This window comes from Hevea brasiliensis, chromosome 16 (assembly GCF_030052815.1).
Source record: "Hevea brasiliensis isolate MT/VB/25A 57/8 chromosome 16, ASM3005281v1, whole genome shotgun sequence".
Classification (NCBI taxonomy): domain Eukaryota; kingdom Viridiplantae; phylum Streptophyta; class Magnoliopsida; order Malpighiales; family Euphorbiaceae; genus Hevea; species Hevea brasiliensis.
In genome coordinates, this window is record NC_079508.1 from 48,506,732 (window position 1) to 48,522,131 (window position 15,400).

At 38.5% G+C, this 15,400-nt stretch overlaps 1 protein-coding gene and 1 long non-coding RNA gene across 11 annotated transcripts; one reads left to right on the plus strand and one right to left on the minus strand.

Moving 5' to 3' along the window:
• Window positions 1-4,349: 4,349 nt before the first annotated feature.
• LOC131174501 (uncharacterized) lies at window positions 4,350-6,244 on the minus strand. Of its 2 annotated transcripts, XR_009144823.1 has the most exons (4): window positions 5,899-6,244; window positions 5,639-5,796; window positions 5,133-5,190; window positions 4,350-4,562 (listed from the first exon to the last, which is right to left on the minus strand). It is a non-coding gene; the product is annotated as an uncharacterized LOC131174501 (long non-coding RNA). The 2 variants fall into 2 exon arrangements; XR_009144822.1 differs by lacking the exon at window positions 4,350-4,562 and having other exon boundaries at window positions 4,931-5,190.
• Window positions 6,245-7,064: 820 nt separating this feature from the next.
• LOC110665375 (G-box-binding factor 4) lies at window positions 7,065-12,990 on the plus strand. 9 transcript variants are annotated; one of them, XR_009144693.1, is made up of 6 exons: window positions 7,066-8,240; window positions 8,365-8,436; window positions 8,859-8,944; window positions 10,091-10,120; window positions 12,145-12,221; window positions 12,332-12,362. XR_009144693.1 is itself a non-coding variant. In XM_021825446.2 (5 exons), exons 1-5 carry the CDS (start codon window positions 7,386-7,388, stop codon window positions 12,354-12,356), a joined length of 1,059 nt encoding a protein of 352 aa, XP_021681138.2. In that variant the 5' UTR covers window positions 7,066-7,385; the 3' UTR covers window positions 12,357-12,990. The 9 variants fall into 9 exon arrangements, 3 of the variants coding, with proteins under 3 accessions (XP_021681139.2, XP_021681138.2, XP_057993519.1); XR_009144695.1 differs by having other exon boundaries at window positions 8,799-8,944; window positions 12,145-12,990; XR_009144692.1 differs by having other exon boundaries at window positions 8,859-10,120; window positions 12,332-12,990.
• The last annotated feature ends 2,410 nt before the right edge of the window (window positions 12,991-15,400 follow it).

Here is a 15,400-nt window from a genome sequence, read left to right on the forward strand (position 1 = left end):
ACTCCCTTCATTGGAGAAACCTTCAGGAATACATAGTCGCCCACTGCAAACTCCACATCCCTCCGTCTGGGTCCGTGCATAACTCTTCTGCTTCATCGAAAGTGTCTTGATCGTTCCTCGATTAAAGGAACTACCTCTGAAGTGTACTGCACTAGGTCTACATCATGCACCTTCGCTTCCCCCATTTCTGTCCAACACAGAGGAGACCTACATTTTCTTCCATATAATGCCTCATAGGGTGCCATCCCTATGCTGGAGTGGTAACTGTTGTTGTAGGCAAACTCCACCAAAGCTAGCTGCTCATCCCATTGACCTCCAAAATCCAAGACACTCATGCGAAGCATGTCTTCCAGTGTTTGGATTGTCCTTTCTGACCGTCCCGTCTGCGAGGGTGGAAAGCCGTCATGAAGTTCAATCAGGTGCCAAGTGCCTCCTGCAACTTTCTCCAAAACCGAGAAGTGAATCGGGCCCTCTGTCGGATATTATGGGCGGAACTCCATGCAATCGACTATTTCTCGAATGTAGAGCCGCATCTTGTACGAGTATGTAGTCTTTACAGGCAAGAAGTGAGCTGATTTGGTCAAGCGGTCTACAATTACCCATATCGAATCATATCCTCGCGTGGTACGAGGCAACCCAGTCACAAAATCCATAGTGATCATTTCCCACTTCCATTCTGGGATAGGGAGCTCTTGCAGCTTCCCTGACGGTCTCTGGTGTTCAAACTTCACCTTCTGACAAGTCAAGCACTTGGACACAAAGTCCGCTATGTCTCTCTTCATGCCATTCCACCAATAGCTATCTTTCACATCATGGTACATCTTGGTGGAACAGGTGGACACTGCATGCGATGTGTAGTGTGCCTCTCGCATGATTTCATTCCTGAGGTTGTCCACATCGGGCACACATATCCTAGAACCTTGCACTAGGGCGCCATCATTAGCAAATCCAAACTCACCACCTTCACCTTGCTGTACTCTTTTTATGATCTTCATCAATTGTTGGTCTCTGTGCTGGGAAACTCTAACTCTGTCCCTCAAGTCTGGCCTCATTGAAAAATGAGCCAACAATACCCCCTCTCCTGACAGATCTAGGATTAAACCTTGATCCATCAACTCATGTACCTCATGAATCAATGGTCTCTTCTCTACTGAAATGTGCGCCAAACTGCCAGAAGATTTTCTGCTCAAGGCATCTACCACAACATTGGCTTTTCCAGGGTGGTACTAGATGGTGCAATCATAGTCTTTCAGAAGCTCCATCCATCTCCTCTGTCTCAAGTTCAAGTCCCTCTGCTGGAAGATGTACTTCAAACTCTTATGGTCGGTGTATATCTCGCACACTTCACCATACAGGTAGTGTCTCCAGATTTTTAGTGCAAAGACTACAGCCGCCATTTCCAAATCATGGGTGGGGTAGTTCTGCTCATACCTCTTCAGCTGCCTTGAAGCATAAGCCACTACCTTTCCATTCTGCATCAAGACACACCCTAGGCCAACTCTGGAGACGTCACAATACACGGTGTATCCTTCACCACTCACAGGTAGTGTCAACACGAGGCGGTGGTTAGACACTCCTTAAGCTTCGGAAACTCACCTCACAATCATCTGTCCAAATGAATGGAACATTCTTCCGGTCAACTTAGTTAGGGAGCCGCTATCTGGAGAAATCTTGTACAAAACGCCTATAGTAGCCACTAAACCCGTAAAACTTCGCACCTCGGTGGATTGTAGGCCTAAGCCAATCGCCATGACTTCAATTTTCTTGGGATCCACTTGAATGCCATCACTAGAAACCACGTGTCCCAAGAATGAGATGCTTTCTAGCCAAAATTCACATTTTGAAAATTTGGCATATAGCTGTTGCTCCCTCAACGTCTGCAACACCATCCTCAAGTGCCACACGTGTTCTTCCTCGGTCCGAGAGTATACCAGAATGTCATCTATGAATACGATGACAAAACGGTCCAAAAATGGCTTGAACACCCTGTTCATCAAGTCCATGAAGGCTGCTGGTGCATTAGTGAGTCCAAAAGACATCACCAAGAACTCATAATGACCATATCTTGTCCTGAAAGCCGTTTTGGACACGTTCTCATCCCTGATTCTCAACTGATGGTAGCCTGATCGCAGGTCTATCTTGGAAAAGAATCTAGCTCCTTGGAGCTGATCAAACAGATCATCGATCCGAGGAAGTGGATACTTGTTCTTCACTGTCACCTTGTTCAGCTGTCTGTAGTCAATGCACAACCTCAATGACCCATCCTTCTTTCTCACAAATAAAACAGGAGCACCCCAGGGTGAAGTGCTCGGACGTATGAAACCCTTGTCCAAAAGCTCCTGTAGTTGCTCCTTCAGCTCTTTCAATTCTGCTGGTGCCATCCTGTAAGGTGGCATGGATATGGGGTTCGTACCCGGCACAACATCAATACAAAACTCTATTTCCCTTCCTGGTGGCAACCCTGGAAGCTCCTCTGGGAAGACATCCATAAATTCTCTGACAACAGGAACATTTTCCATGCTGACACCTTCTACAGATGTCTCTCTCACCAATGCCAAATACCCTTGGCATCCACGCCTCAACATTTTTCTGGCACTGATTGCTGACACCAAGTTATATGGAGCTACGCTCCTGTCACCATCAAAGCTAAACTCTTCCACACCAGGTATGTGGAAATACACCTTTTTGTTCCTGCAGTCTAAAGTGGCATAGTGAGTTGCCAACCAATCCATCCCCAAAATTACATCAAAGTCCATTACTGGTAGAGGAACCAAGTCTGCTGGGAGGATCTTTCCATCCACTAATACTGGGCTACCCAGAAAAACCATATCTACATCTATGTTGTCACTAAGTGGGGTAGCTACCGACAAAGGACATTCTAAAGTTGTAGGGTTTCTACCCAACCTCATGGCCAACACAGGGGAGACAAATGAGTGCGTAGCACCTGGATCTATCAAAACACGAGCCTCATAAGAACAGACCAAAAGAATACCTGCCACAACTGCATTTGAAGCTTGAGCATCCTGGTGGGTCAGGGTGAAAACTCGAGCTTGACCCCTACCCTGAGTGGCAGAACCTGCATCGACTTCTACCTCGACCGCCTCCAAATCCACGCCCCTTGTCCTCGGCCTGTTGGCCACATCGAATCGATCTGCCATGTTGGAAGTACTCGGATACAATCGGCGAGGAACATTTGCAATGTAACTCGTGACCCCATCTCGTGGCTCACAACATGGGGCATTCCTAGCAAAGTGACTGATTGGCCACACACAAGCATACTCGACCCCATCAAACAAGGTCCTGAATGTCCTCTTCCACACTGTGCACACGGTGCAAAGAGGATCTGAACTGCACTGAACCGCCAGACTTCGAATCGTGACCACCGCCGATCCGCACTGGTCTGAATCCTCGTGGTCTGTGTCTAAAACCACTTCTCTTGCTCCTACCCTTTCCTCTGTAATTACCCCGACCACCACTGTCCGGAGTTCTCATGGAAGGGACACTGAGAACCTCTCGCCTGCTTTTCTTTGCTCTCCCACTGTCATCCGCAGATAGCTAATCTCAATCTGTCTGCTCGATCAACCACCACATCAAAAGATCGATCCGACATCATGGCCGAGTTCACATACCTCTGTCAAGCCCCTTTAGGAACCTCTTCACCTTCATAGTTTCGTAGCTCTGCTGTAGGGGCATATCTGCTCAATTCCGTAAATTGCAGAGCATATTCATCTACAGACCTGCCATTCTGTCTTAAGGCCTCAAAGGCCCACTGCTTCTGATCTTTGAAGCTTTCTGGCGCAAACCGATTGATAAAAAGTTCCACAAACTGAGCCCATGTCAAACCCTCCATCCGGGGTAACACGTAGTCATTCATCCATTGTCTAGGCATAGGCCCCATGACATGCTGCATACACTCTATCAATCTTCTATCACCAATCAGATTTCTGCCGTCTGCAGGAATCGTAAACCGATATGCATCGTCTGACACATCATAAGTACCAGGCACCAACTTCTTAAAATTTATGATCTGTTTGTAAGGTTCCCCTCTTGGTGCGGTGGACTGCTACTGCTGTGGAGGGTGGACCATATTTGTCACGACCCAACCTATGGACCGGACCGGCACTAGGACCTGGGCCAGCCTAAAGCCCCCGAGGCCCGTAGTAAGCCTAACTGTTCATTAACCCAACTCTAAGGCCCATTTGGGCCCAATTTCAAGAAACCAAATGGACAGAGTCCGGCCATAAAATGGACTTACCAACGGGGAGTTTTCGACTCACCCGACCTGTAAACACAATATATAGTCAATTGGGGAGCTCAGCTCACCCTCCACATACTCATCAACATAATAATAAATAGGAGCTCAGCTCCTTCATCCAATCCATCAAACATGCATAGCATATTAAGTTTACAGGTCCCAAAATAATAATTTAGTTTACAGACCCAAATCAAATAACATTTCTAACACATGCGGAAATTCTAAGATTTAACAAGTTTATACAAACAGTAATAATTGACCTGCGAGGGAGAAAAGCAGGTTAACCAAAATAAAATCCTCCTGTAGCCTGAAAAAAATATTGAACAGGAGTGAGCGTTCGACTCAGAGAGTAAAATATCAATTTTAACCATAATCTTTATAACTATCTAGAACTAATGCACCCTGTAGAGTGAAATGCAACATCAACAACATTTTCACATCATAACATCAAAAAGGTAATTTGGAGCACTCACACACCCTGTAGTATCAATCATAACATATGGGAGCTGATCCCTATACGACTCTCTTAAATCCAACCCAGTGCCGAATTACTCAAGCTCGGACTTCCACTTAATAACCAAATCGAGGGTCCCAAATAATTACTCAAGCCGTGACTACCCCTCGAAGGATCGGGTCCAGAATTACTCAAGCGTGATCGCCTGGCCCTATCCATAGTCCACACCACATCACACTCACGCCAACGCACGCACACTGCTCCAAATTACCACAACAACATCCATGGCACATCAACAGTTATGAATGCAACATAAATCGTGCCTAGAGTTTAACTACATAAATATATGCATATAAGTGATGCATGGGCATGCTGAACATATAATAATATCGAAATTACAATTAAAATTAATATTTTACTCACAGACTTGACGATGGTCACTGAGGCGGCTGGGCGGAGGAAGAAGGCTGTCCCGGCTCACCTGACAATTATATTACAATTATTTAATACAATCTGACTCAATACAAACAAAGAAAAAGACCAATACGTCCTAAGTCGTGCCGAAAATCGGGCAGAGTCTCCCATATATCTAGGACCTACCCAACCTGCAAAAGAGCTCAAAACACACTTCTATATTCACAATCCATATGCCCACAACTCAATCACATCACACAGCCCCTCCTGGGCCCATCAAATCAGTCATCCATCACAATACGCAAAATTTCAATTTAGTCCTTATTATTGATCATTTTTGCAAAAACTGCCCAAACAAGCTCTAAAAATTATAAAACTTTGCCCCGCGGTCCTTAGCAATATTACTAAGCTATTGCAAAAAGAATCGTAATTTTCTAAGCTACCACGAATATTTTATGGATTTTTAATCCTATTTAAGCACTAGAAAATTACGAAAAAGCAAGGTTCGGGTTTACCTTTGCCGATTCCGACTTCGGGAACGCGCTCGGGACGTCTGACAATGGGGGGCTAGCCAAAATCTCGGTCCAATTCGGAGACTTTTCCGGTAACGGGTCTGTCTGGCCCGAAATTTACAGACCCGGTCAACTGTCGAATTTCCGCGAATCGAGGATACCTACACGAAGCCCATAACACGGGGGTTAGTACATAAATTTTTCAGAATTTTCTAAGCTCATTAAATGCTCGGAAAAACACTGCGAAGTTCCGTGGGACCCACCGAAAAACGGTGTCGGAAAAATTCGAAATTTATGTCGTTGCGAAGCTCTCGACGAATGGAGCGTGCTGGTGGCCTCGGTTTTCTCGTGGGATTCACGGTTTTCGAGAAATCTAGCCCAAAAGTCGAAATGGGCTAAAATCTTCCCGAGCAAAAATCGGACAAACCGCTCGATGGATTTCGGCGTTCTTGGTGTCTATGGAAAGCTCTCGCCGAGTAGATGATTTTGGACACAAGACCCGGTCCAATTGGTGGCCGGATCGGCCGGATTTGGCCGGGGAAGTCGAAGCGGCGCGCGCGCGCAGGGGGGCGTTTCGCGCGCGTTTTTCCGGCCGTTTGGGCGGCGGCCGGCTGGGAGGGCTAGGCGGCGCCTGGGGTCAAGTGTGGCGGTGGTGGTGTGGGGAGGAGAGAGAAACGAGAGAGAAAAGGGAGAGGGACAACGCGCGCGGGGAAGAAAAAGGGAAGAAGGAAAAAGGCCGGTCCGATTCGACCGGTCCGGTTCGATTCGGCCGGTTTGATTCAGAATACAAAATTTTGAATTTTTACTCTACCTCGGGACCGAAAACGAGGTCCAAAAATTCCGAAAAAATTCCAGAAAACTCAGAAAAATACATAGACTCCAAATATATTTTTAGTTTTGCCACGTGGTCTTTAAATTAATTTTTAAAAATCATTAAAGTTTATTTTTTTCGGAAAATCTAACCCGATTTTTAAAATCCGAAAAATCTCAAAAAAATTCCTAAAATTTAAATAAAATTAAAATACCAAAAATCCTCATAAAATTTAAAATTTTGTGGTGTTACAGTGATTTTTTTTATAAAATTAATAAATTAAAAATTTTAAAAATATTAATCAAAATTGAGTCTATTTATTGAATAACTGAATTAATAAATTAAATTCAATTGCTTTAATTTAATTTTTGGGTAATATCCAAACTGTGCTCAGCCCAACTGTTGGCTGTTGCTGCAAATCAAGAGCTGATTGAAGGGATTCTTCACGTTCAGGCTGCCATAATACCATTCGTCTATTTGGAATCCTGGCCTAAGAGGTGTGGAAGCCCATATGCCGTCCGTCACGCGAGCCGTATCACAGCAACCATATGCCGTCCGTCACGCGAGCCGTTTCTCCAATTAACCAACAAAAAACCGAGTCAAATGCTTCAATAATAATAATAATAATTAAACAAAATTTATCACGCGCCCACGCTCCCTCAACCCAGTCTCCCTGATCCCAACAGACTAGCAGAGTAACAAACCGGAAAACCCAAAATTCCGAAACCCTAGACTCAGACATGAAATAAATGTCCTAAATGTTACACACACAGAATCCAAATGCAGACCGTAGCTAGAACCTAGAAGAATATAGCAGAGTCAAAAAAAAAAAAAAAAAAAGTTCCTGGAATTGTAAATCCTAGAGAGAGAAAGTGTGTTGTGGAGAGAGAGTGAGGAGATTTAGAAGAAAATCACACTGAAACGACGTCGTCGAAGGTGATGGCGTCGTCGAAATCGAAAAGTTCGCATCTTACGTCATCATCAGCAACTGCTCGATCTCGACGTGCTTCTTCTTCTTCTTCTTCTTCTTCGGCTTTGGCTTCGGCTTCCGCTTCTGCTGCTGCTGTTGCTTCTTCTTCTTCTACAAAACCACTAACTGCTTTTTCTTCTTCTTCTGATCAAATTAAAAGCATCAATCGTAATCTGAGATTATCTTCGTCATCATCGGCGGCGTCTACAATGACCGTCGACGGCGTCTTAAGTAACTTCTACGCCACTCCCTCTGCTGAGTCCACTCTCCTCGACGCCCAAATTACTCTCATTGACACCCCTGCTCCTCTCCTTCCGGAAACACCGCCACCACAGCCGCTGCCGCCGGCGACAATTGAGACAAACCATACTAATAGTAGCAATAATCAAGAAATGAACAGTGACATTCCTCAGGCTAGTAAAACTGTGGACGATGTATGGAGGGAAATTGTGGCGGGGAGAAAGGAGATGAAGGAGGAGCCCGATGAGATGATGACGTTGGAGGATTTTCTGGCCAAGACTGGGGCGGTCGAGGTTGGGGAGGATGAGGTCAAGATGCCACCGCCGGAGAGGTTAAGTGGGGGAGTTTATGCGTTTGATCCCGTTCCACCCAGTGCATTCCAGATGTTGGATAAAGTAGAGGGGTCGATTGTTGGGTTTGGCAATGAGGTGGAGGTGGCTGCAGGAAGAGGCGGAAGTGGTGTAGGCAGGGGAAAAAGGGGAAGGACCCCTGTAATGGAACCATTAGATAGGGTGGCGCAGCAAAGACAGAGGAGGATGATCAAGAATAGGGAATCAGCTGCCAGGTCTAGAGAAAGGAAGCAGGTAAGTTGAAATATGTTTGTTTTTTGGCTACATGCTGAGCTGTGCTTTTTGTGTTCTCTTTTGATTGAATTTGGTTGCTTTTAAGGCGCATTTTCTTTCTAAATTGTGGTTTTCTGGGTTTTAGGCTTATCAAGTGGAATTGGAGTCTTTGGCAGTAAGGCTAGAGGAGGAGAATGAGCAGTTGCTGAAAGAGAAGGTAACTTCTCATTGTAATTGTTTTAGGAAAAAAAAAAAATTGGAATTTTAGGTGCGTAGAATTCTTTGCTGTAATCAGAGTATACTTCTAGTTTTGCATGGAGATAGTTAACACATTCTAGAGAACTACTTGTAGCTAAGCTATGGTATAAAATAAAATAATGATAACAATAACAAAATCAACGTCATTTTTTTAAGCACTTTCTCAGCTGGCTATTTGAAATTGGCCACTTTGCACTGTTTCAATGTTTTGCCATTATGTTGTTGTTAAAAAAAAAAAAAAAATTGTGCTGTTGATAGGGTTTTCCTATAAACATGGTCCCTTGCACAACTTTAACATGAATTAACTTGCTCTATCTGCAGTGGATCCAAGGAAATGCCTTTAACTAGTGATTTATCACTTGCTGACTTAATTACTTGTAGGCGAGCTATAGGGAAAAAATAGAGACTTTGTGATTGGTTTGGCTGCTTACTTTGAAGTGAAGTGTACCATCAATTCAAGTAATGAGGTCTGCCATCATTGTTAATATCATGTTCTTGGTGTTGTCTACCTGAAGCAGTGCATCTAATTTTGTTCTCATTGTTATCATCAGAGATGTATTAAATTAGACTAGTGTCTAATACATGCGAGTTTTAATTGTCTTTCCTAGAATGTGAAATACTTTGATTTTCTCCAACTTTTGGAGTCATTAATGAAAAAAAAAATATATAAGTAAATTAAGAATCCCTGTGCATCACTGTACATCTAAGGCCAATTGTCTTATCTTTTAGCTGCATTCGTGTGTCTATTTCAGACTGCTTAAGTTTTAGTCCTATTACTTGTTCTCTTCTACTTTGTTTTTTTAGTTCTCTGAAACAGCTTTCAAATATGTAAATGAGTAAGATTGTGTTATTCAATGTTTGTTTTATAATTGGTGTTTCAACTCAAATGCTAAGGTTGTTTAATCTGGTTTTATTTATTGCTTTTGGCAATTGGTGTTAGTTACTGTTTCCCTACCTCCTGACTCCTCTTTCCTCCTTCCTGATATCTCTTCTTAATGTTTTGATTTACTCACTTGCACAGATTCTCAGTACTCAACTCACACTGGTTATGGCATTCATATAGATGATATTCATGGCACATAGATCACTACTTTAAAGGGGAAATATCTCAAAAAGCATTTTTCCAGGGCCTAATCTTAAAAATGGTTAGGATTTCATATTGTGCTGTGGAACAACTTAGTTTCCATGTTTAGGTGCAAATGGAAAATATGGCATATAAGTATTGTTTACTTAAAAGTAATATTGTCATGGCATCAATTAGTGACAACATTGTCATAGTGCTTTTAAGTTAAACATCAACAAGTATTCGCCATATTTCATTTAGCTTGGGCTTTTGCGGGCAAGCTATTTCTTGATTCTGTTTATATTGAAAAATTGGTTGGATCAAGTAAATACAGTTGCTACACCTTTTAGTTTCTCCTACTGGATTGTATTTTTATCTTTAATTGTCAATGAGTATAAAAGAGAACATTTAATATTTTATTTAATATTATTTTATAGTCTCTCTGTCTTATATTTTCTTTACAAGTTGTAGGCATAATGATGATTTACTTTTTCTACATTTCCTGAGCAAAGTATTTTATGTGTTCTGGCCAATGAAATTTGTTGTGCAGGAAGAGAGGACCAAAGAAAGGTTCCAGCAGGTATTATTATTTTTATGTTATTTGTTTTCTGGAATTATGGACAATGCTTGCATTTGATTAGTTTAGATTTTTTGGAAAAATAATAAGAAATAAGTAAATAAATAATGAAAAGAATAACATGTTCAAGTTTATAACTAACTGAGATGGAGGAGCTAAACTACTGGATTATTAGGCATTGACCATAAAAACAAATTTACATGCATGAAAAAGGAGAAAGAAGCCTAGTATAGTCTAACTTATGGAGGATATTTTTTGCAACTTAGATTTTGTGTCTATCATAGAGGTACTAGTGATGCACTTGTTTCTAATTTAATACCCAAAAAAAATGTTTATGGTTCTCCTTGCAATAGTGTGGGCTTGGGGCTGACACTGGTGTGCAAAAGGATGTGTTTGTGTTTGTGTGTGTGTGTATGTGAAGATATGAATATATGATTATATAGAAAAAAAAAAAAAATATATATATATATATATATATATATATCAACACAATTTAAAGGCCTCTAAAATTTCATAAAAGAATAAGTATGAATGTCAATAGCTTATTTTTGAAGTGTTCAGAAATATATGGACTCTTTAGGGACATGTACTGCGACCATTCACATGTTGTAATGGAATTCTGTGACAAACTTCCTATTCTATATTAACTACAAGCATAGAGACTGTTCTAGCCCTTTCCTTTTACAAAACTGAAAGACAAATCTCACAGTGTTACATAGAAGCATAGACTATCTATTCTTTTGTAAAATTGAATTGCATTTATAAGGTCCCATTTCTTACCTTTTCTTTTTGAAAATATCTAAGAGAAAAAGGGATGGTGGGACTATCTTTTGTTTCTGATGTTGATGTACTGAACATAGAAACTAAAGGGAAGATCTAGATTTGTTTAGCAAAACAGGCCCTAATAAAATTTGCTGGTACAAGATGGAATTCATTTGGATGCCTCTTTCTGAATGAGTTTCCACCATACACGGCAAGTTTTGAGAGAGTTCCTGTGGATGGCCATCACATCTGAAAGCAAGTCCTTTGTTCATATATTTTGTTGCATAAAAGGATGAGAGCAATTAAGATTCTGAACCATGAAACTTTTATGGCTTTTATCGTTTAGGGAAGTGGAAATTAATCAGTCTAATAATTTTAAAGAGCAAAAATGAAATTTGTACTCTTTTAGCAGAATGTTGCATAGCTAACTTGGGTATAGAAAACTAAAAACCGGATTCATAAAGATGCAGGAATTAATTAAATTACTTTTAATGCTGAGCTGTTGGTTGATAGAGGTGATCTGTTTCCTTTGAAGTCCCGTTTTATATCTTGTACAAATGAAAGGAAATTTTGTAATTGAAGTCCCAACTTTCAATTATTCTTACACGAGGAACTTGGAATTGCAGTAAACAATTTTCCTTAATGAGTTTGAAGTAAGAAAAAATTTAAATGAGTTACTAGTGGAATATGTTTTAGAATCATAGGTAAAAGGGGGGGGAAAAAAAGAAAAAAAAAATGGTTCAGTTGGTACATTTGTCATGGTTTTGAGTTGAACACCCAAAACCGCCCATCGAAGAACCATGTAAAGAAAGAAAAGAATTGTACGTAAATACAAGATGTGTTACCGCATGAAGTTCTTTGAATTGTCTTGTGCATAAGATCTTCTGAGATTTCCTTGTCCACTATTTATGTTGTAAAGAGAACTGCCAACTTGTTTGTCTCTTTACAAAGTTACAAGAATAAAGTTTTAGAGATGAGTTGAACTAGAAGCAGGACTTGACAAGGGTAAAATGACCAAGTATTTGTCTCATTGTTTGTCTATAACTGTGTAACAACGCCATTTATTTAATCAGTTTCATGATATAAAATTTTGAGTAATGGAACAATTACTTAAAGATGATCACTTGTTTCTTTGTTTTAGTTTAACATGGTTCCGTGGATTTTGTCATGTCTGCAAGCATATAAAATTGATAGAGAGGAGACGAGGAAAATAGGTTAGTAAAGCATAAGCCATTAACTTGTAAGTTGTTCTTTTACCCCTGCAGCTTATGGAGAAAGTGGTGCCTGTTGTTGAGAAGAGAAGACCACCTCGAAGGCTCCGGAGAGTTCACTCCTTGCAGTGGTAAGAAAATATTTGCTCAAAGTGTGATGGAAGACAGATATCCTTTGCTGACATGGAGAGTAAATGAAAAGCAGCATTGTCAGTAAAATTTCATTTTTCTTTTAAATTAGGTATTTGAACCCAATTGTTGTCTGAGAGCAATCGTGGTTTCTGATATAAAAGGGGGGGAAAAAAGAAGGGAGGGGATTGCAACCTGAATCATGAAGGGAAAATTCTTTTGTTTAACTGAATTTAGGAAATTTCTATCATGGGAAGATGGATGGCAAAAGAGTCTAGTTATTTATCTAGTTAGCAGGTATAGCAATCCAAACCTTTGTTACTCCCAATTGCTACCGTAAAAGTGGAGGAAGAGGAAGGGAGGGCGGTGGTGCTGTGGCGCGCTGGTGTTGGGGTTGTGATAGAAGGGATTCTGGACTGGCATAGTGTATTTATGTGTTGGCAACATATGATAGCCCTGACAAAATATAGATTGGTGGATGGTGACTATTTATAGTAAAGCTCGCTCTGCATTATTTTCCTGGCAAAAATTGATCCATGTTTCTGATCACTGACATGAACTGGAGCTGTCTTGTTGGGAATCTCTCGTTCTTTGAGGCATGCGTTGATGGTGATATGATGGAAGAAATGGTCCTTTGGTAGGGCATCCTAGAAAAGTTGCTGCTTGTAATAGTTTGGGTAGTCTGCAAACTGCATGCTCAAAACATCTTGGAAAAATGACACTGCACACAATTATTCCAATAAGTGAATTGAGTTGGGCTTTTCATCGGCAGCTTTGAATTCTATAAAGGACGAGTATATGCAGAAGCATGTAAAATTCCATCAATCAATATAACTCATAATTGGCTCTCACTCTAAATTTTTTATTCAAATAAACTAAACCCACATTCCCAATAAAAAAATTATTGGGTAACTATTAGCTTGAACATTTTCCTGCCTTTTTGCTATTGAAATTTCTTCTTGTGTTTTTTAAATTCAAATAAATTTTTTTTTTTAATAATTTGAGTAGCAATTCATGAGTTACATGATATAAAATAATTCTTTTCTTTTTATGATAAATGTTTGAATGGAATCTTAAAATGTACATGAAGATCAATCAAGTAGTTTTTGGTTCTGAACAGTGTTTTCATTTAAGTATGTCCAGATCAGTTTTATGTCAAAATGAACAATGAAATCTATTTAAAGGGATTTTAATTTTCAAATGATATTAAATTAAAATTTAAATCTTTTTATAATGTAAATTAAAAATAAGAAACGGGAGCATGAAAAATCCTTAGAATTTGTGAGACTATGCATAAAATTAAGCTGTGAAGTAGGGGAAAGGGGGATGCTAATAACAAAGAGTGAAAATATGTCTTGTGATTTGTGATATAGGCATGCAGTTTAAGAAAATATTTAATGGTCGTCGAGGTCTCTCTTTTGAGGTTTTGGAAGTTGCTGCTGTTTTGTCTTTTAATGCTTGTCTCTGTGTCTCAGATCTTTTTTTGTTGACATGACAGACTTGCCCCACATCGAAAATTACAGACAAAAGCTACTCTTTGAGCACCTTATTCTAGCCTCCAATGCCCACAACCTCTCTCTCTCTCTTTTCTTTTCATACAGCTAAGGCGTTATTTGGTTAAAAAAATACTAATATTTACCGGATCCAAAGAGCTTTACTTCTTGATAGGTGACATATGTGTTTAATATATAAATTAATTTTCTTGAAAGTAATTTATTTTTAAAATGTAAAAGATAATAATTTTTATATAATAATTTAAAATGTAATAAATTAAATAATAAATAAATAAATTACACTTAATTTAAAAAATATAAATTATTAAATTTTATCTAAATAAGTTATTTTTTTTCAGATTAAATAAGATTATTTTTTACAATTCTTAGAAAATTTTTATTTATTTAGACCTTATTTAATTTAAAATACTCTGCTTGGGAAGTATACTTCCTCAAAATTATAGTTCCAAGAAACTTGCCCAAAATCAAATAAGACCTTAATTTTCCCTAAAATCAAGGTAAATATGGTAACTTTTAATTTGATTCATTAATTAAATTTAAATTTATTGATTTTAAAATAATTTATAACTTATTTTGATTTATAAAAATTTAAATTGACTTAAATTCAAATTGACTCGTAAATTTTAAATTTTTATTATGGATCCATCTGAATTATTTTATATAATTTAATCGCAATTTATACTAATTTGATCCGTCTAAATTTTAATTAAAATTAATGATTTGAAAATCTTTTTCATGGAGACTAATTCAAATTAATATGCAATTCAAAATAATTAATTCAATCTGAATTTATTTAAAAATCAATAACATCTGTATAATCCTTATATTAAAATAATTTAAATTTATCACCTTTAACTTTTTCTTTTTTACCAGAGAACCTCTAGTGATTTGATTTGCATTCCCAATTCCACAATCCAAAGTATCCAAGTTATAAATCTTTATAATAATGTTAGAATTATCATTAAGCTTAGGGTATTTTTACCAAAGTTATTAAATTTTAATTTTTTTTATAAAATTCGTTAAATTTTAATTTGATTTCATAAAAATCATTGTGAAAAAAAATTAAAAATTTTCAAGTTAATCTGCTAACTGTCAACTATTTTACAAATAAAATTACTTTATTTTATTAAATTTTTTTAAATGATACATAAAACGCATCCAGCTACCTCTCTCGCCATCAAACCCCTTCGTTTCTCTGTTTTTTCTCCATTAGCAATCACTAATTAAGTCAACAAGTTAATTTGAAAACTTTTAATTTTCGATCACGATCATTTTTACGAAATCAAATTGAAATTCAATGAGTTTTATAAAATAAATTTAAATTCAATAATTTTTATAAAAATATTTATAAAATTGAATAACTGCACGTGATAATTACCCTTCCAAAATTCGATAAACAGAGATAATGAATCACACAAATTTCAAATAATGTTGTCATAAAATAATTTACACTTTCTCTGAATTTTTCATTTATCATCATAAGACTTCTTTTTTCCTAATCATTAAAAAAAATTGAATTTTATTTTATTATAAACAAATATAAATTCTATAGAATTCAAAGTTTCAAGTGATTAAGTAAATTATTATAAAGTTAAGCCATTTAGTTGCAGTGCCTTGGCCTTGGCAACTAAGCATGCATGCAAGTTCTTCACCACAAACAAGGACTC

Coding starts and splice junctions, on each gene's coding strand:
- LOC110665375 (XM_021825446.2), top strand. CDS start 7,386: ATGGCGTCGTCGAAATCGAAAAGTTCGCATCTTACGTCATCATCAGCA. Junction 8,241..8,364: donor GGTCTAGAGAAAGGAAGCAG/GTAAGTTGAAAT, acceptor TCTGGGTTTTAG/GCTTATCAAGTGGAATTGGA. Junction 10,121..12,144: donor CCAAAGAAAGGTTCCAGCAG/GTATTATTATTT, acceptor TTACCCCTGCAG/CTTATGGAGAAAGTGGTGCC.